This window comes from Erythrolamprus reginae, chromosome 2 (assembly GCF_031021105.1).
Source record: "Erythrolamprus reginae isolate rEryReg1 chromosome 2, rEryReg1.hap1, whole genome shotgun sequence".
Classification (NCBI taxonomy): domain Eukaryota; kingdom Metazoa; phylum Chordata; class Lepidosauria; order Squamata; family Dipsadidae; genus Erythrolamprus; species Erythrolamprus reginae.
The window spans coordinates 129,176,452-129,197,357 of NC_091951.1; the positions used below are offsets into that span (position 1 = coordinate 129,176,452).

Here is a 20,906-nt window from a genome sequence, read left to right on the forward strand (position 1 = left end):
TGTGCATGTACAGGTGTGTGAGGAATTCAGAGTAGTGATGCATACATGCGCAGGAGGCAGGGGGATGCGTGCATGTTCACGGGGGGATGGGGCATGCGGTGGTGTGTGTCACATGCATTGCATTATGGGTTCCGGCAAGCATACACATGCTTTTGGCACACAAAGGGAAAAGGTTAGCTATCACTGTACTAATTTTTGTATCAGGTCAGATATATTTCCATAATGTTGCCTGGATATGTTGACAAAGATCCATTTCATCTCAATACCATTGTCTATGAAAAAACAACAACATAGATGTAATGGAAAGTGTGGAGAAACATAGCAAAGGAGATGCTTCCTAGGAGACAATCAGGCAAGAGAGAAAGGAGTTCCCAGTGGCTGACTGGTCAGAGAAAAAAAACTTAGGAAGTGCCCACTGTAATGGATCAAATGATTAAAAGTAACAATGGGAAATTTATACTTTCAGTCTTGCAAGATTCTATTAATGTAGCCTTAAAATAAAGAAGAATTAGTTCATCTTGTTGTGCTTTATGGGAGGGCTGACATGAATATTTAAGTTTAAAATTACAAATGTCCTGCATCACTTTAACAATGTGATAATTTATAACAAGACTTGGTGGGGAGGGGAGGAAAAGTATCTGCTGTGTATATACAAAAGTAGCATCAAGAAAGGAGTGACTGTGTTTGGCACACTGTAATGTGTAAGGTTTCATTTAGTAATGAAACCTTAACATTTCCCATCTCACCGATACAGCAATTCTGGGTGGCTTCACTAGGTTCACTAAGGAAATGTAGAAACACTTTTACTCAGAGTAAGTTTATTTAATGTAAGCTTATTGGATCAGTAGATTGCTTGGATATTAAAGAAATATGTTCAGAATTTCAGATTAAGCAAACATAGCAGTGTAGAGACTGGAACTTGATAAATCAGGAAATAGAAATTCTAGCATTATTGTGCCAATGTATTCAGATTCACCAAATGAACTACTAAGTATTGGTTAACTCAAAGAAGCAGAACAAAACAACTTCAGAATATGAATGTTGGAACACTGATATGTTAAAGCTTAGAATATTTGTGTTATTGTAAGCAATCAACTGTTGTGTTTTGTCTTCATTCTGTCAGCATGAAAGATTCTAATCTAGCTGAGGCATGTCTGGGAATCTTCTGCCAAGTCTATTTAAGAATAGAATTAAGAGTTAAGTGTCTGGAAATTCAGGTGTAAAGTCAGACAGGCAATAAGGAATAATTTGTATGCGTGAAAAAGCTATTATCACATACATAGTTTGGGAGCATATAACACATATTGGTTCATCTTAGGAGGGGTACATAATATTAAATGTCCCTACTCAATAATTCACTCTAAAAAGCTATTTATAAAAATGGAAATAATTTATTAAAATTTATTTATGTAATAATTTATTAAAATAATTTTGTTTATATAGATAAAAATATAAATTTGAATACAGTGTTCCCTCGATTTCCGCGGGGGATGCGTTTCGAGGCCGCCCGCGAAAGTTGAATTTCCGCAAAGTAGAGATGCGGAAGTAAATACAGCATTTTTGGCTATGGACAGTATCACAAGCCTTCCCTTAACAATTTAAACCCCTAAATTACCATTTCCCATTCCCTTAACAACCATTTACTCACCATTATTACTGGTACTCACCATTGAATAAGACACTTAGTGATCCTGATATTTATAAACATAATTATTTATTAACAATAATTATTATTTTTGTTATTTATTTGCAAAAATTATTAGTTTGGCGATGACATATGACATCATCGGGTGGGAAAAACCGTGGTATAGGGGAAAAAACTGCAAAGTATTTTTTAATTAATATTTTTTGAAAAACCGTGGTATAGGCTATTCACGAAGTTCGAACCTGCGAAAATCGAGGGAACACTGTACTACAGCTTTTAATTAAAGGATTATTCAAGACGCTTCTTGCTTTGTTAATTTTCCAGGCAGTGTTATTTTCCACATTTTTAAAAACTACTGATCCAAGGAAAACTACACTTTAGTTTTCCATTATTTTGCTAAAGTACATCAGGCAACTAACAAGAGAAATGAAATGAATGTCTTGCGTGCCTGATTTTATATGTTCTGGAAAAATTGACTAAAGGCTACACCACAATTAATTTTCAAAATACTGTGTATCATTCCCGGTTTCCTGAAACACTTTTCAATCAAAATGAGTAATTAAATGTACATTGCCACCAGAGATGGTAATTTGTAACAATTTTATTACAATGTGTCCAACAGTCTAGAAAGACATTAATTCATATAATGGCCTCTGAAAGGGTATTGTCTGTGAATTATTTTTATAGTCATTTCTTGATGAATTTCCTGAATAGATTTAAAGGGAAATTTATATTTTATATCAAAAAATTTATATTTTGATATAAAATATAAATTTCCTTTTAAATGTATACACTGCATATAGTCTGTATATTTATTTTCATCTTCACACACACTACATTTTCATTTCACCCACTACAAAAATATATATTCATTTTTACCCACTACATTCACCCATTCCATTCAGTCAGGGAAGGTGTTTTGCAAATCCCATCAGTTGAAGAATTTTGACTTGCTTTAGAATCTCTGACAATTTGGTTGGGATCCACAGAAAAGTATGCAGCCTTGAGACCCTTCCCTGATTTTCTCATTTTAATTATTTTATTGTTGTTTTTAACTGTTTTTATAGTATTTATTTGTACATCACTCAGAATCACTCAGACACATAGAAGCTGCGTTTTTTCTAAATATAATGTACTGTATAAATAAAATATAATAATGTTTTTGTTAAGATAGTTTCTGTATTGAAATAAAGTGTTTGAAGTCTTATTCAATTGTTTTAAAGTAGCAGATTCAGATAAATTATTATGTAGATTGCAAAAATCTGGATGATTGCTAAAATAGGTGGTTGCCTGAATTTTTGAAGCCCACATATTGATGTCCAAGCTAAATAACTATTGCTCTGCAGTACAAGTACATTTCAGTTTGAATGGCAGAGTTATTTCCAAGTAAGATGCTTTATATGGCAGCCTCCTATTCAATAACCCTCAGTCTAATTATGTCATACAGTGTTACGAGAAAAAGAATAGTGAGTGATTACATATAGAAGAAAAACTAAATCTTGAAAATACATTATTTTTTCTGCATTCTGTAGAGGAGGTGATAGATGGACTTTTAGGAAAGGAAATGATTCACATTTCCAACACCAAAGTTTGGTTATTCTTTTAACTACTGAAATTTTTTCTTATAGGCATTGGAAGAGAATCTAATTAGCATGATAGAACGTGGAGCATTTCAAGATCTAAAGCAACTAGAACGACTGTAAGTGTTATCTTTAATTAAACAAATTATTTAATTAAGAGGTGGTAATATTCTGCAGGTGTGTTTGAAATGTGGATGACAAAGTATATTTCATTCTTTGAAAAATGAAATTTGGGCAAGATTCAAATTTAACTTGTTAGAGTTATGTGGAAAAGATATGCACTGTGTTCTGTTAAAAGCATAGCTATTCAATGTTTGTTTATTTTCTTATGAGAATATATAGTATTTTACAAAGTACAGTACCAGAGAATGAGCCTTAGCCCTAATCTAAAATTTGATGAAGACACAGGAACAGAAGATGGTGAAAGACATGGAAGACGTAAACAGGATAGCAATCTGTAGTATACCGTAGTTACTAATTAAATTTCAATAACTATGGCAGTCTAAGAGCTATGCAATAAAAAAGAGTCACATTAAAATTTCATCACATTAAGAGAAGTAGTCTCAAATTCTGGCATGTACTTTTATACTGTCTTCTTAACCGAAGTAAAAGTGGGGGGGGGGGGGGGGGGTTTCAAGGAAGCATTTAAATCGAATACGATAAGTACAGCTATACCAGACTGAAGTTTAGAGATGAAAGCTATAAAAAGTCAAGATATGTATATATATACTCTATTTAGGAAGTATTAGGAGCAAGCTCATAATAGAATAGACTTGGTTGGTCAAAAAAATTCTGGATGGACATGATGAGACAATCAAGGAGGAAATGACTGCAATAATTTAGATAGAGCTGGAAAGGGATGGGACAGAATTTTGCTCATAAAATAGAGACTAGACATCTACATTATGGTAAAAATAAGAGCAACTCAACTTGAGCAACACAAGTGTGAGGAACAAGAGAACTTATTCCTACAGCACCTGCTGATATTGAAATGCTTGCAGTGATTCATAAGATCCCTCCATCACTAAAGTTATTTCACAATCATTTGTATCTTGACTTCTGTAGTTCTTTTTCAGTATGTGCTGAATTTGCCCATGGTGCCAAAACCAAGCCAACTTACCTGTGTAGAACTGCTGCTACCTACTATTTGATTGCCCTTATATGTATGTATGTACAGTTGTAGCCAAATGCCAAAAGACTCAGCCTGGCCTCTGGCAAATATGAGCTTGATTCCATTTGGAAAGATTGAGTTTCAAAGAGTTGCTTAAATCAGCATTAAGAAGAAATATACAATCATTGCAAACTTTATGTCTTATGGAAAATTTGATATATGTCATAAGATGAATGGCAGTTTCTTAGGTTAATACATTTTTCTGTTGAAAAAGTGAAAGTTATGATACAGTTTTAGATAGATTTTATTTGCACAATTTCATTTTTTACTCCTGTTAAAATATATAATTGCATTTTGATTTGGTACTTTACATGAAAAAAATATATTGTGAGCTCACTTTAATAGTTTCTGTTATGACTACTAGACTTTCTCCAGCCAAATAGTTATTAATATTGCAATAAAACATAACGGGAAATAATACTTGCTTCATTTGTGGTTATTTAAAAGGCATAAAACCCTAAAATATTGAATGAGTGTAGTTTTAGTGGAATTTTACTTGCCAACACTTCAAAGTGAAGCTAAAACTATAAACTAAAAAATACAGACATTTTTTTTTAAAAAAATGTGTGACTTCTCATGGTTTCTGCATGTAAAATTATAATATATGACAAGACCTATAGATTGTATTCAGGCCAAAAGCCTGAATACAATTACGTATCCTAAGAACTGTAACTTAGATTAAGCAACTGGATGCACATAAGTTTCAAAACATACTGCAGTGATTTAGTTTAATAGACAGAAAAGTGCTTGAATTATTATGCATGAATTAAATGCAGCCTTGAAAATGGTTCCATCATAGAAAACTGATGTTCAGCTAAGGGTGCTATTGGTTCTGCTAGAGTGAGTATGAGCTAAATGATGTATCCCCACATTAGTAGAGATATGAACACTTCAGTACTCTTATTAAATATGCCCTTATTAGAATAGCTAGGTTAAGACAAATGTCCCTATGACAAGGCTTATGCATTGTACTAAATTATAATTTATTTAGCAATGACATGTTGAATAAATCATAATTAAATGGATTCAGGCAGCAACCTGGGACATTTTGTAGTTTCCTTGGTTTTGTTTAAGCTATTTGTCCATAGATTGGCAATGTATATTATAGATTAGGGTTTTTTAAAATTCTTTCCTGATTTTTAAAAAAGTATTACTATACCAGGATGCATTCAATAATTAGAAAAAGATGTAAATACAGGTAACAAGCTCCATATATTTCAATCCAAACTTTCTTGACTGTTTTGAACATGCTTTGATTGTTTCAGCTTTTCAGAATTGATCAGCAATGAGAAAACAACAATTAACAGAAAAAAAATGAGAATATGAGCAGTAATATTCTTAGAGAGAAATGGCACTTTGGGCTGCATCAAAGTTGTATTTTTATTCCCTCAAAAGGAATGTTATGAAATTCTTTGCAAATAATTTCATATTTAGTCACTAACAAGAGTTGATGAACTGGAAAAATGAACGTTCATCTGTTTTATGTTAATCTTCAGTTAGGTGGTAATTAAATTGTATTTGAAAATAATCACTCTTTTAGCACTTTGATATTTTTCTAATAAGATAACATTGTTTATGATGGCCAGTCCTTTACGAGATATGATTAGTTCTATTTGTTTTAATTTTACTAGGTTTCTATTTTTTTTCACTAAAAGTTTTGTTTTTTCCATTTTTGTTTCAATGAGCCTAAAGTAAAATAAAGCAACCAAAAAGTATACACTTAAAACATCTTGAGAGTACTAGCTTGAGAAATGTTGATATAAATATATTATTTATCAACATATTTACTGATGCTTATATGCCACTTTAATTGTTATCAACGCCGAACAATATACATGTTAGCATTCCAATTAACATCCGAGAAATAAATCAGAGTACAGGGCTTGGCCTTCTTCCAAGTTTCAATTTATTAACAGAGTCATATTGAGCATGAACTGTAGGCAATCCGAATCTAACTTCCCTACAGTTCTCCACCCAGTTTATTCATCCTTTATCCCCACACCCACGAGTTTATCACATGGACCACTCTGGTTCTTCCAACATCCACAATCCTCCCATCGACTTCCACTCATGCTAAACAAAGGATGACCTTGAATCTCTGAAAGAATTTGTTGAAGCTAGTATTCTTCCCTCTCATGCAACCAGCCCTCCAATTTCCCACAGTACTATTATATATGTTACTTTCTAGCCTGTGGCAGGCCAAAGTTTCCAACTCAAAACAATGGCTTCAAAACATCTGTAAATCAAGTTAAAACAATAAGAGTGATTATGAATTTTTTAAAGAAACCTGATGATAAAGGAATACAATAACATCAACACTATACTTATATAACCAAGGAAGATAACTCATGTTAAACAACAGACATTTCAAGAATAACAACAGTATAACATGGGTTCCATAGATTGATGGACACAGGTTTTTGTGTCTTTCCTAAATTTCAGTAGGATTCAGGCCATTAGAAGGTCTGAAGGAATGGGAGATGGCTATTGAGAAGGATGCTTCTGTAATTCCTGCTGATGATACTTGTTGAGAAAAATGAACACAAGCCAACCCAGCATGCTCCTTTTTTAAGATGATAATCAACATCTTAAATTCTACCCAGAAGTCAACTGGTAGAAAGTACCCTCAGAGAGGGGTGGCATACAAATCCAGTTAAATAAACAAACAAACAAACAAATCAATCAATCAATCAATCAATCAATCCTAAAGTAATTTTGTATCCATAAATATTCAAACCACTGCATTCTTAGTAGAGTTCAGAGGTATCCCATCTAGAATATGTTACTATAGTCCGAGCTTGAATAACAATGAAAATCTCCCACTTCAGAAGTATTGTAACTGGCACACATGATAAAATCATGAGAAAGCCTCTGAACCATAGCTACAACCTGTCACGAATTAAGCTTGAACCTGTGAATTAAGCAGGAGACCCAGATTATATTTAATTTATTAGCACAATTGGGACCTCAAAGTCAATTGCTAAGTGAGTGTGGTTGTTAAGTGTGGGTCATGCCTGATTTACAGTTGTTTTGCCACAGTCATTAAGTGAATTCACCATGGTCATTAAGTGCATCCATCTTCACACATTGACTTTGCCGGAAGCCCCTGGGCAAGATTGTATATGGAAGTTTTATGATCAAAATGCTGCAACTATTACAAACACATACCAATTGCCAAGCACCCAAATATCGATCACACAATTGTGGTGATGCTGCAACAGTTGTATGTGCCAGGACTTGTTGTTACCTTTTTCATCCCTATTGTATCTTTTAATGGTTGATGAATGAGTGAGTAAGTGAATGAGTGAGTGAGTGAGTGAGTGAGTGAGTGAGTGAGTGAGTCCAGCTAGCCAGTCAGATCAATATGAAGAAGTACAACCCTGTCCTGAGCTAGTGAAATTAACATCTCTATGGAACTGGATGGCTTCTGAAGCCAAAATCAGTCTGTCTTTCTGGGATTGTGCCTATATTATTCTATGGAGTCTACGGAGAGGGGCGGCATACAAATCTAATAAATAATAATAATAATAATAATAATAATAATAATAATAATAATAATAATAAAAAATCTGTCCCACTCATCCAAATCCTTATAGCCTCCAGACAATGGGATGCACCTCAACAACCTCACCAGCCGCTATTATGAACACAGTATAGGCTTGAATATTTGTTCTTACCTGTGTTCTAGGTGATTTGCTCTAGGCATCTCTTCATTTGCTTCATTTTTGCTTCTCAGTAAACAAGAGCTTCCCTGGACAGGTGAGCAGAAGGTGGCTACTCAGTTCCTGTTGAAGACCATCATTGCTTCTCTGTTCCAAATTGGGTTGAATGAACAGAGTGGTTCAGCTATGATGAGATACTGATAATAAAGCCCCCACCTTCTAATCAAGTTCTGTTAGCTTTGAATGTTCACTTATAATTCTACACTATACATGGAAAATTATTTAGAAACCCCAAATTTGGATTAATTTGTTATGAAAGAGTAGTCCTCAAAGTCTGGTGAATAAAAATGAAATGCTATCCACTGAAATCCAGACCTTATATACTTTTTAAAATTTTACTAAAGAAAATGAAAATTCAGTTGCATGGAGTCTGAGTACGTTGAAGCTATAAACAAGCAGTTTAAAGCCAAATATAAAATTAAATTTAGTAACACCTTAATAAAAATTGTAATTTATGTTAGCAATATATATTTTTTCTGATGAGGAAAAAAGAGGGAAAGACACGATTCTCGTCATCTTGAGTCATTGAGTCTGTCATTTGCACCTCTATAATTGTCTGGTTTGGTGCTGAAACCCAACAGAACTGATACAGACTTGCCCGTTTGGCCCTTTTTTCACTGTCTGCATGTGCAGGAGCAACCCGAGGGAGTGTACATGTGTGGGGGGAGGGAATGGGTGTGGGCACATGCATAATTGCTAGCAGACCCCCCCCCCCTTTGGGCACACAAACCAAAAAAGATTTACCGTCACTATCCTAGCAGGTTTCAACTACTAACTTGTAGAAATTTATTAATTGGATTTGTTTTTATTAATTAGATTTGCATGCCGCCCCTCTCCATGGACTCGGGGCGGCTCACAACAAACAAGGAATACACAATAAAACAATTTGACCCAATTAATAATAATTTAAAAACTTAAAAACATCCTAAAAATTATATGATTCAGTTAACATTCACTCAATCAACAATTTATTCTAAACACATTCATTGATTGGGGGGGGGGGAGATCTAATGACCTCAGGCCTGGTGGCAAAGATGAGTCTTTAAACTTTTTCGGAAAGCAAGGAGGATGGGGGTGGTGCGAATCTCTGGGGGGAGCTGGTTCCAGAGGGCCGGGGCCCCCACAGAGAAGGCTCTTCCCCTAGGCCCCGTCAGTCGACATTATCTGGTTGATGGGACCCTGAGAAGGCCAATTCTGTGGGACCTCACTGAGCGCTGGGATTTGTGCGGCAGAAGCCGGTCTCAGAGATAATCTGGTCCTATGCCATTTAGGACTTTATAGGTCAGAAATAGTTTATTAATGCCAAGTGGCAGCATGTTAAACTGAAAAAACTTATAATTTGGATATAATAGAATATATAACCTCTCTTTATGGTTATCATTATTTGGATTCTATGGTTTGGAAATGCAACAGACTTTTTAGCCAGTATTTTCTATTTGCCATTACTAGTGTGCTAATATGATTGGCAGGACATTAATATAGAGTTCCATTCATAATATTTCATGTCTGTCTTCAGCTAGCAATAACTACAACCCTACAACCTTTTTGATCTCTCTCCATTGATGAGAGTGGACTTTGCTCCTTACTAAACATTTTAAAAATTGATGCCTCTTCAGCAGAGGAAGCCATTAGCAGTTCTGTCAACAGGTCTTCGCAGGAGGAAGCTAAACTCAGGAAAAGGGCAGCTAGGAAGACCACAGGCATAGTCTAAGAAATTATTTTGGTCTGCATGGGTGCATCTGTACAGGCCAGAAAAGCACAGAAGCTTATTTTAACTAATAGAATAATAAGCCATTCTGATTTCATCAAAAAACATTTGTGTAGTAGGTCATTGACCCATAAGAACCCTAGGAAAAACAAATATGGGCCATGTTTAAACAGTCCAGAGGGTTTAAAACCACAATTCCTCTGCTTCCAAAAGAAGCAAGAATTATTGTAATGAAGGAAGATGTGCACAAGCAGCACACAATACTACTGAAGGAATGTTTTTAATATATTACTATTATTCTTTCCTGAAATATGCTTTAGAACTATGACATATTTAGAATATGGGTTACTATATGCATTTGTGAAATGCTTGGTGGCACTATCATAATAATTAAGTATCACTGCGTACAAAATACTATCTGTTTGCAGCTTTTTCTGTTTTAAGGATCATATATGTCTAATGGGTTGTAATCAGGGGTGGGTCTGAGCCAGAACTCCGGGAAACGCCATTCCAGTAAGAAAAATAAGGCTGTGTGTGCAGCTCCAGCAAAAACGGAGCTGCATGGGCAGTGCAGGTTACTGGCACCTGTTCACGGGCACAAACGGAAAGATGCCGGTGATTTTTGCTGTTTTAAAAAAATGCAAAAATTGCAGATATCTCACTCACGCGAGGAAGCTCACACGAGATTTTGGTTGCTATGTACCTGCAGCAGCCAAATTGCATGTGAGGATGCTTGTGCGAGGTTTTGGTTGCTGCACATGCACAGCAACTAAATTTCACTGTGCGCCTGAGAGGCTGAGTGAGAGCCCCAGCCAGCAGCAACAGGCTGCGACGGCACCATAGGGCAAAGAAGCGGCAAAAGAGGTAGGGGGGAAAGAGACTGGGTGGTGGGGATGATGCAGGGAATGAGAGGGAGCAGCCGGAATGAATGGCGGGGAGGCGTTGGACAATGGGAAATGGGCAGGGGTGGCCCAAATGAATGGTGGGGACATGGCGGGGAATGAGTGGGAGCAGCCAGAATGAGTGGCAGGAGCGGCCGGAGGTCTCTTACCTGTAAGGAGAAAGCTTTTCTTCTGTTCCGAAAGGCCTCTGAGCTGCAGCAGTAGCCATTTCCCCCCAATTTCCAGCTATTTTTTGCTTCTGCGCATGCGCAGAAGTAAAAAAATGCTAGAAATTGGCAAATTCTTGTGCGAGATTCCACACTTCCTCACCTCCATGTATGCATGCGCAGGAGCTGAATCTCATGCTGGGGGCACATGCACATGTGTGCTACCAGCCCGTTCCGGTAGCACGGGAAATGGTGGCCTGTGGCTGGATGCATGCTAGATTATTGAGATTTGGGAAACCCTTTGAGAGTTTCCCTAGAGTTTTGAAATTTCTACAGCATTACTGGGAGAGAGAGTGGTGTATCTCCCTATCTTCTCACCGAAGACAAGATCAGACAGCAGTACCCAAAGTATATGTGAAGAAAAGATCATTAACAACAATTGGGAAGGAAGGCAAAAAACATATCAAGCAGTGAAGGAAGAGCATGGAATGTAATAGATGCTGAGACTTTTTAGAATTTGAAAAGGAGGCCAATACTACAGTGATCCCCCGTTTATTGCGTCCCCAACCATTGCGAACAGGGTACTTCGCTATTTTTCAACCCGGAAGTCAAAAATACCATCTACGCATGCGTGCCGGGCACGCATGCGTAGATGGCAGCGGCTTCCCTGGGTCTTCCCCCTCTTGCTGGCGTCAGCGAGGAGTTTCCCCACCGCCCACGCAAACTCCTCGCTGCCGCTCGCCCGCCCTTCGCCTGCCCACGCCGTTCGCTCCCCCCTCTTGCTGTCGGGAGGGCGAGAAGCCCTCCCCAGCACCCGCTCGCCCGCCCTTCGCCCTGGCGGAGAAATTCCAGCCCCCACCTGGTCCCGCCCGATCCTCCTCCCTGAGGCAGCTCGCCCTCCCATGGCCGCTTCCTCCACCCTCTATTGCAAGCCTCTCTCCTCCCATATTCTGCCCCCCTCCCAGCTTCCAAGCCGCATTCGCCTTCCTCCGCCACCACCAGCATCCAGCTCCCGGCCAAGCAGCCAGGAAAGCCGAGCCGGGCGTGGCTGGGAACATCGGCGCGGGAGGCAGGAGACGGCCGCCGTCACCGCCATACGCGGCTCGGCTTCCCTGGCTGCTGCTCCGGTCGCCCGATCCGTCTCCTGCCTCCCGTGCCGATGTTCCCTGCCAAGCCTGGCTCGGATTCCCTGGCTGCTTGGTCGGGGGGGGGGGGGGGGCTCGGCCGAAAGGAGCTGGAGACGCAGAGCTGAACACACCCCTTCATCCCCAAAGGCCGGCCTTTTTGTCTGGGAGGGAAGATGACGTGCCGGTGGCACAGGGGCGAGGGGCGGGAGGCAAATCGCTGCGTCTCCAGCCCCTTTTGGCCGACCCCCCCCCCCCTCCGGCCAAGCAGCCAGGGAAGCCGAACTGGGCTTGGCGGGGAACATCGGCACGGGAGGCAGCTTCTGCCGGACATGGGCAATGGGCGGGACAGAGAAGCGGGGAGAATCAGGAGGCTCCTTTGGCAGCTGGGGGCTGCCTGGCTTTGTTGTTTTGGCTGCAGCGGGTGCCAGGCAGCCTCCAGCCGCCAAAGGAACCTCCTGATTCTTCCCGCTTCTCTGTCCCGCCCATTGCCCGTGTCCGGCAGAAGCTGCTGCCTTATTGCTCTTTGCCGGCGGGATGCAAAGTGCTGGGGTGGGAGGGTGTCCTGACAGCCCCCCCACCCATATGCTTCGCCTCCCGCCAGGCAAGAGCGCTCGGGTGGCAACTTCTTCTAGATACGGGCGATGTCCACGCTCTCTCTCGGCGCTTTCGAGCCGAGTCCGTGAGCGAGTTCGCTCCCAGACTCGGCTCGAAGGCGGCGAGAGACAGCGCCAGGAACGGGCCTGTCCACGCTCTCTCTCGCCGCTTTCGAGCCGAGTCCGTGAGCGAGTTCGCTCCCGGACTCGGCTCGAAGGCGGCGAGAGACAGCGCCAGGAACGGGCCTGTCCACGCTCTCTCTCGCCGCTTTTGAGCCGAGTCCGTGAGCGAGTTCGCTCCCGGACTCGGCTCGAAGGCGGCGAGAGAGAGCGCCAGGAACGGGCCTGTCAACGCTCTCTCTCGGCGCTTTCGAGTCGAGTCCGTGAGCGAGTTCGCTCACGGACTCGGCTCGAAGGCGGCGAGAGACAGCGCCAGGAACGGGCCTGTCAACGCTCTCTCTCGGCGCTTTCGAGTCGAGTCCGTGAGCGAGTTCGCTCCCGGAATCGGCTCGAAGGCGGCGAGAGACAGCGCCAGGAACGGGCCTGTCAACGCTCTCTCTCGGCGCTTTCGAGCCGAGTCCGTGAGCGAGTTCGCTCCCGGACTCGGCTCGAAGGCGGCGAGAGAGAGCGCCAGGAACGGGCCTGTCAACGCTCTCTCTCGGCGCTTTCGAGCCGAGTCCGTGAGCGAGTTCGCTCCCGGACTCGGCTCGAAGGCGGCGAGAGAGAGCGCCAGGAACGGGCCTGTCAACGCTCTCTCTCGCCGCTTTCGAGCCGAGTCCGTGAGCGAGTTCGCTCCCGGACTCGGCTCGAAGGCGGCGAGAGAGAGCGCCAGGAACGGGCCTGTCAACGCTCTCTCTCGGCGCTTTCGAGCCGAGTCCGTGAGCGAGTTCGCTCCCGGACTCGGCTCGAAGGCGGCGAGAGACAGCGCCAGGAACGGGCCTGTCAACGCTCTCTCTCGCCGCTTTCGAGCCGAGTCCGTGAGCGAGTTCGCTCCCGGACTCGGCTCGAAGGCGGCGAGAGAGAGCGCCAGGAACGGGCCTGTCAACGCTCTCTCTCGGCGCTTTCGAGTCGAGTCCGTGAGCGAGTTCGCTCCCGGAATCGGCTCGAAGGCGGCGAGAGACAGCGCCAGGAACGGGCCTGTCAACGCTCTCTCTCGGCGCTTTCAAGCCGAGTCCGTGAGCGAGTTCGCTCCCGGAATCGGCTCGAAAGCGCCGAGAGACAGCGCCCCCCGGACCCCCAACCCGGGTTTGGGGGGCTGCTAGGAAGCCCTCCATGCCGGCGGCAAACAGCCGCGCCGCCCCCAATCTTCGGCTCCTCGCTAGCGCTGTGGGAGTAAAAACACCATCTGCACATGCGCAGACGGTGTTTTTACTTCCGCATCGCTACTTCGCGAAAACCCGCTCGTTGCGGGGGCTCCTGGAACGGAACCCTCGCAACGAGCGGGGGATCACTGTATTGCCAAAGCTCTCAGAATGCATGGAGACAGCAAAGGTCCCCTGAGGCAGAGACTGATAATAATGGCTCTCTCAGAGGGATAAAGCCAGATTTCAATGACAACAGTAGCTTGAGGAATTTAGAGTGGGAAAAATTATGTGGCTGCTTTCTGGATGCTAGATAATGAGAGGACAATATTAGTGGAATTGAGGGAAAGAAATGATGGTGAAGAAAAAGATTTGGGGAGAGAGATTTAGTAGGATATCTGCTACAAAATTTTGAAAAATGAGAGGTGTATCCTGTGAGTATGCCTATATGTTCTTTTGTAAACAAAACAAGCAGTTTATCTGTACAAAAGCAGAAATGTTGAAGAATCAAATGGCTGAAATGACTGTTTTGGGGGAATTGAGAAATATATTTTAGTAAAGGGCTAATTTAGTTCATATAGGAAAAAGATTAGGTTGTAAGACAGAAGAATAAGGTGCAGGTGAAGCTAGGTAAAATCACATCAGATGTGATTTTACAAATAGCACAGTCCCCACAAGGCTGTGTACTCACTCTCTCCACTTCTCTCTCTATACCAATGGTTGCATCCCAAACAACCTCTTTGTTAAACTACTTAAATCTGCAGATGATACAACAGTGATTATTCTCATTCGAGACAACAATGAAACCACATACGTACATATGGGAGGTTGAACAACTAGCCTCATTTTGCGATCAGAATAATCTGTAACTGAACACACTCAAAACTGTAGAAATGGTGGTATACTTTAGGAGAAACCCTCTCATTCTACCACTTGTTACAATACTAGATAACATAGTATCAACAATAGAGACCTTCAAAATTTTAGGTTCTATCATATCTCAAGACCTAAAATGATTACCTAGCATCAAAACATCATCAAAAAAGCACAACAAATAATATTCTTTCTGCACCAACTCAGGAAGGTGAAACTACCCAAGGAGCTGCTGATACAGTTCTACAGAGGAATTATTGAGTCTGTCATCTGCACCTCTATAACTGTCTGGTTTGGTTCTACAATCCAACAAGACATACCCAGACTTCAGGGGATAATCAGAATTGCAGAAAAAACAATTACTGCCATTGAGGACTTGTATACTGCACAAGTCAAAAACATCCTGGACATAAATTGTTCCAACTCCTGTCCTCAAAACAACGCTATAGAGTGTCATTGCACACCAAGACAACACTGCCCACAGGGACAGGAGGCGGATTACAAACATTGTCAAGGCTGTGAGTAAAGGTAATAAAGTTGATGTGGTGGTGCATCTTGGCACAAACGATTTGTCCCAGAGAAATGTTAATGTAGTAAAAAGAGATTTTCAATGTCTAAGTGTGGAGCTGGGTAAAATAACTGATTCAGTGACTTTCTCAGAGGTGTTACCGGTTTGTGGCCAGGAGGGTAAAACAAGTTGTATCAGAGAGTTTAATGTGTGGTTAAGGCAGTGGTGTAAAGCTGAAGGTTTTGATTATGTAAGTCATGATGTCAGTAGGTGGTCTAATAGGGAGTTGTTTAAGAGGGATGGTTTGCATCCATCATACAGAGGTACCCAGGTGCTCGGTGAGGAATTCAGAACTTTTTTGGACAGGCATTTAAACTAGGTAAAGGGGACAGAGATGTACCAGATGTGGAGGATTTCTGTCCCCGACCAATGAGGATAAATCAGTTTCTGGAAGCTTATGAAAAGGGAGCTGTAAATAAAATAGATGTAGTTGTTGATGATAAGGGTCAAACTAATAATGAAAATAATGTTCTTCGGGTAATGTACACGAATGCTCGAAGCTTGAGCAACAAGCTCTGTGAGTTAATGGCCATAATATCTAGAGATAATTTGGATCTGGTTGCCATAACTGAGATATGGTTTAAGGATTCTAATGAATGGGAAATATCCATACCAGGATATACACTGTATAGGAAGGATAGAATAGAGAGAAGGGGAGGTGGAGTAGCTATTTATGTTAAAGAAAGTCTAAAAACAATACAGTAATACCTCATGATATGAACTTAATTGGTGAAAGGAGGAGGTTCGTAAGGTGAAAAGTTCGTAACATGAAACAAAGTTTCCCATAGGAATCAATGGAAAAGCGATTAATCCGTGCAAGCCCAAAATTCACCCCTTTTGCCTCATTTCCGCCGGCATTCGGATTTTGTTCGGGTGTGGGTGGAGGGGGGGAGACGGGGGGAGACAGCGCAGGCTGCCCGGAGGGAGCCTCGTGGGTGGATTAACGGAAAAGTCAACAGTTACTGTCCGGCTTGCAATGACTGGAAGGGAAGGGAGGGAAACGCACGGGCGGTTTGTACGTGCGTCTTCTCTGATTTCCTCCCTCCCTCCTTCCCCCTCTCCCTCCTGGCCTCCCTCCTCCTCCTCCTCCTGTATTCCGCCTCCCTCCCAGCCTCCGAGCCACATTCTCCGCGCCGCCGGCCGGCTGTCATCTTCTAAAGAAGCAAGAAGAGGAGGAGGAGCTGGGCGCCTTCCTCCGCCACCACCGGCGCCCAGCTCCTCCTCCTCTTCTTGCTTCTTTAGAAGATGACAGCCGGCCGCGCGGAGACTGGAGATGGTGTGCGTGTGTGAAAAGGGTCAGCGGGAGAACTGGGGGGAGCCGTGGCCACTGCCCCGTGGAAGGGACCCGGCTGGGAAGCTCCCGAAGGTGTGGGCTGGGGTCTTTCCGGGAGAGCAAGCAGCCCAAAGCCAAAAGAAACGCGTGGAGGCTTGTAAACAAAAGGCAGAACTTTCGGCTTCTGGGTGGATGGGAGGAGCTACAGCCCAGCGGCATTTTACATTGATTCCTCCGGCCGCTTAGCTCCTCCCATCCACCCAAAAGCTGAAAGTTCTGCTTTTATTTACCAGCGTTTCTTTCAGCTTTGGGAGAAACTAAGCAGCAGGGAGATTTTACCAGCCCAGCCACTTAACTCCTCCCATCCACCCAGAAGCTGAAAGTTCTGCTTTTATTTACCAGCATTTCTTTCAGCTTTGGGAGAAATTAAGCAGCAGGGAGATTTTAGCAGCCCAGCCACTTAGCTCCTCCCATCCACCCAGAAGCTGAAAGTTCTGCTCTTATTTACCAGCGTTTCTTTCAGCTTTGGGAGAAACTAAGCGGCAGGGAGATTTTACCAGCCCAGCCACTTAGCTCCTCCCATCCACCCAGAAGCTGAAAGTTCTGCTCTTATTTACCAGCGTTTCTTTCAGCTTTGGGAGAAACTAAGCAGCACGGAGATTTTGCCAGCCCAGCCACTTAACTCCTCCCATCCACCCAGAAGCTGAAAGTTCTGCTTTTATTTACCAGCGTTTCTTTCAGCTTTGGGAGAAACTAAGCAGCAGGGAGATTTTACCAGCCCAGCCACTTAGCTCCTCCCATCCACCCAGAAGCTGAAAGTTCTGCTCTTATTTACCAGCGTTTCTTTCAGCTTTGGGAGAAACTAAGCAGCAGGGAGATTTTACCAGCCCAGCCACTTAGCTCCTCCCATCCACCCAGAAGCTGAAAGTTCTGCTTTTATTTACCAGCGTTTCTTTCAGCTTTGGGAGAAATTAAGCAGCACGGAGATTTTGCTAGCCCAGCCACTTAACTCCTCCCAACCACCCAGAAGCTGAAAGTTCTGCTTTTATTTACCAGCGTTTCTTTCAGCTTTGGGAGAAATTAAGCAGCATGGAGATTTTGCTAGCCCAGCCACTTAACTCCTCCCATCCACCCAGAAGCTGAAAGTTCTGCTTTTATTTACCAGTGTTTCTTTCAGCTTTGGGAGAAATTAAGCAGCACGGAGATTTTGCTAGCCCAGCCACTTAACTCCTCCCATCCACCCAGAAGCTGAAAGTTCTGCCTTAGGTGCCTCTTCCACACACCCTCGCCGCCCCCAGCCTCTGCGCCGCCGCCCGACTTTCAACTTGTAAAGAAATGAGAAGACAAGGAGGAGCTGGGTGCCGATGGCGGCGGAGGAAGGCGAATGCTGCCCGAAGGCTGGGAGGGAGGCGGAATACAGGAGGAGGAATAGGAGGGAGGCAGGGAGGAAATTCCGGAAATGACAGTCACAAGGCAGGGAAATCCCTGCTGCAGTAAGAGAGCACAAGGTAGAGCGCATGCGCAGTAGGAGAGCCCACGCCCCCGGCTCGGGTTCGTAAGGTGAAAATGGTTCTTAAGACAAGGCAAACAAATCATGAACCCCGGGTTCGTATCACAAAATGTTCGTAAGACGAGGGGTTCGTATCATGAGGTACCACTGTACTAATTCAAAATACATGTAAAGATCTGGAGACCCTCTGGATTTGCATGCAAAATAAAGACGGTTCTGTCATTAGAATTGGGGTGATCTATAGGCCTCCAGGGCAATCTGAGGAACATGACAACAAGATGGTGGATGAGATTACCCTAATGGCAGTAAAGGGAGATATTGTGGTTATGGGTGATTTCAACATGCCTGATGTTGACTGGAATATCCCCAGTGCCCTTACATGCAAAAGTAAGAATATAGTAGAGGCCTTTACAGGAGCAGCTATGGCACAGCTAGTTAAGACACCAACTAGAGGGGAGAATATTCTAGATTTAGTTTTTACAAATGGGAATCGGGTTTCAGAGGTCAAGGTGGGAGAAAATTTAGGTTGCAGTGACCATCTATGTTTGTGGTTTGATGTAAAAACTGATTGTGAGCAATCCTATACTGCAACCAAAGTATTGGATTTCAGAAAAACAAATTTTAATGCAATGGGGGAATATTTAAATAATGAATTAAAGGGGAGGGATAAAATGGCAGGAGCGAGCACCCAGTGGACTGTATTAAAAAAGGCCATCTTAAAAGCCACAAGACTTTATGTAAAGCAAGTAACTAAAGGTAAAAGGAAGAAGAAACCGCTATGGTTTAGCAATGATGTAAGGGCTATAGTCAATGAAAAAAAGGCTGCCTATAGGAGGTATAAAGAGTCTGGAAGTATAGCTGATAGAGAGGTGTATAAAATGAGACAGAAGGAGGCGAAACAGATAATATATGCTGCTAAAGCCTCAAAAGAGGAAGAAATAGCAAAATCTGTAAAGAAGGGGGATAAAACCTTCTTCAGATATATTAGTGATAGGAAGAAGAAAAACTGCAGCATCACAAAGCTTAGTACCGGGAATAATACATGCATTGATGGGAATAAGGAGATCGCTGACCATTTCAATAGCTACTTCTGTTCAGTTTTCTCAAAAGACACCTTACAAAATAATACTATAGAGGGATATAGCATTGCTTCCAGCTGTACGGATTCAGCTCCAGTGATCTTAGAAGCCGATGTCTTAGAAGAACTTGAAAGATTAAAGATAAATAAGGCAATAGGTCCAGATGGCATCCACCCCAGAGTTCTTAAAGAACTCAGATCTGTCATTGCTACCCCCCTGACTGATTTGTTTAACCAATCCCTGTTAACAGGAGATGTTCCTGAGGATTGGAGAATGGCCAGTGTTGTGCCTATCCACAAGAAGGGCAGTAGAGAAGAAGCTGGTAACTACAGGCCAGTTAGCTTGACATCAGTTGTAGTTAAAATGATGGAGACTCTACTCAAAAAGAGGATAAATCAGCATCTAAAAAACAATAACTTATTGGACCCAAATCAGCATGGCTTTACTGAAGGCAAATCGTGTCAGACTAATCTCATTGAGTTCTTTGACTATGTCACAAAGGTGTTGGATCAAGGTGGTGCCATGGATATTGCCTATCTGGACTTCAGCAAAGCCTTTGATACGGTTCCACATAAAGAGCTGATAGATAAATTAGTGAAGATTGGACTTAATCCCTGGATAGTTCAGTGGATTTCAAGCTGGATGAAGCATAGACATCAGAGAGTTATTGTTAATGGCGAGTATTCTGAGCAGAGACAGGTTACAAGCGGTGTGCCACAAGGGTCTGTTCTGGGTCCTATTCTTTTTAATATGTTTGTGAGTGACATAGGGGAAGGTCTGGTAGGGAAGGTTTGCCTATTTGCCGATGACTCTAAAGTGTGCAATAGGGTTGATATTCCTGGAGGGATCTGTAATATGGTAAATGATTTAGCGTTACTAGATAAATTGTCAAAGCAATGGAAACTGCAGTTTAATGTTTCCAAATGTAAAATAATGTACTTGGGGAAAAGGAATCCTAAATCTGAGTATTGCATTGGCAGTTCTGTGTTAGCAAAAACTTCAGAAGAGAAGGATTTAGGGGTAGTGATTTCTGACAGTCTCAAAATGGGTGAGCAGTGTGGTCGGGCGGTAGGAAAGGCAAGTAGGATGCTTGGCTGCATAGCTAGAGGTATAACAAGCAGGAAGAGGGAGATTGTGATCCCCTTATATAGAGCGCTGGTGAGACCACATTTGGAGTACTGTGTTCAGTTCTGGAGACCTCACCTACAAAAAGATATTGACAAAATTGAACGGGTCCAAAGACGGGCTACAAGAATGGTGGAAGGTCTCAAGTATAAAACGTATCAGGAAAGACTTAATGAACTCAATCTGTATAGTCTGGAAGACAGAAGGAAAAGGGGGGACATGATCGAAACATTTAAATATGTTAAAGGGTTAAATAGGGTTCAGGAGGGAAGTGTTTTTAACAGGAAAGTGAACACAAGAACAAGGGGACACAATCTGAAGTTACTTGGGGGAAAGATCAAAGGCAACATGAGAAAATATTATTTTACTGAAAGAGTAGTAGATCCTTGGAACAAACTTCCAGCAGACGTGGTTGGTAAATCCACAGTAACCGAATTTAAACATGCCTGGGATAAACATATATCCATTGTAAGATAAAATACAGGAAATAGTAAAAGGGCAGACTAGATGGACCATGAGGTCTTTTTCTGCCGTCAGTCTTCTATGTTTCTATGTTTCTAAGAACAGTTTTTCCCTGAATGCC

General features: G+C 42.3%; 1 protein-coding gene across 1 annotated transcript in view; it reads left to right on the forward strand.

Annotated features, from left to right (window-relative positions):
* The first annotated feature begins 3,282 nt into the window (after positions 1-3,282).
* The window catches only part of SLIT3 (slit guidance ligand 3), a 505,354-nt gene continuing 487,730 nt past the window's right edge, over positions 3,283-20,906 (forward strand). Inside the window, exon 1 of the mRNA XM_070739462.1 lies at positions 3,283-3,344. Within this exon, the coding sequence (XP_070595563.1) occupies positions 3,298-3,344 (47 nt within the window). The 5' untranslated portion in view covers positions 3,283-3,297. The remainder of the gene's footprint in view (positions 3,345-20,906) is intronic.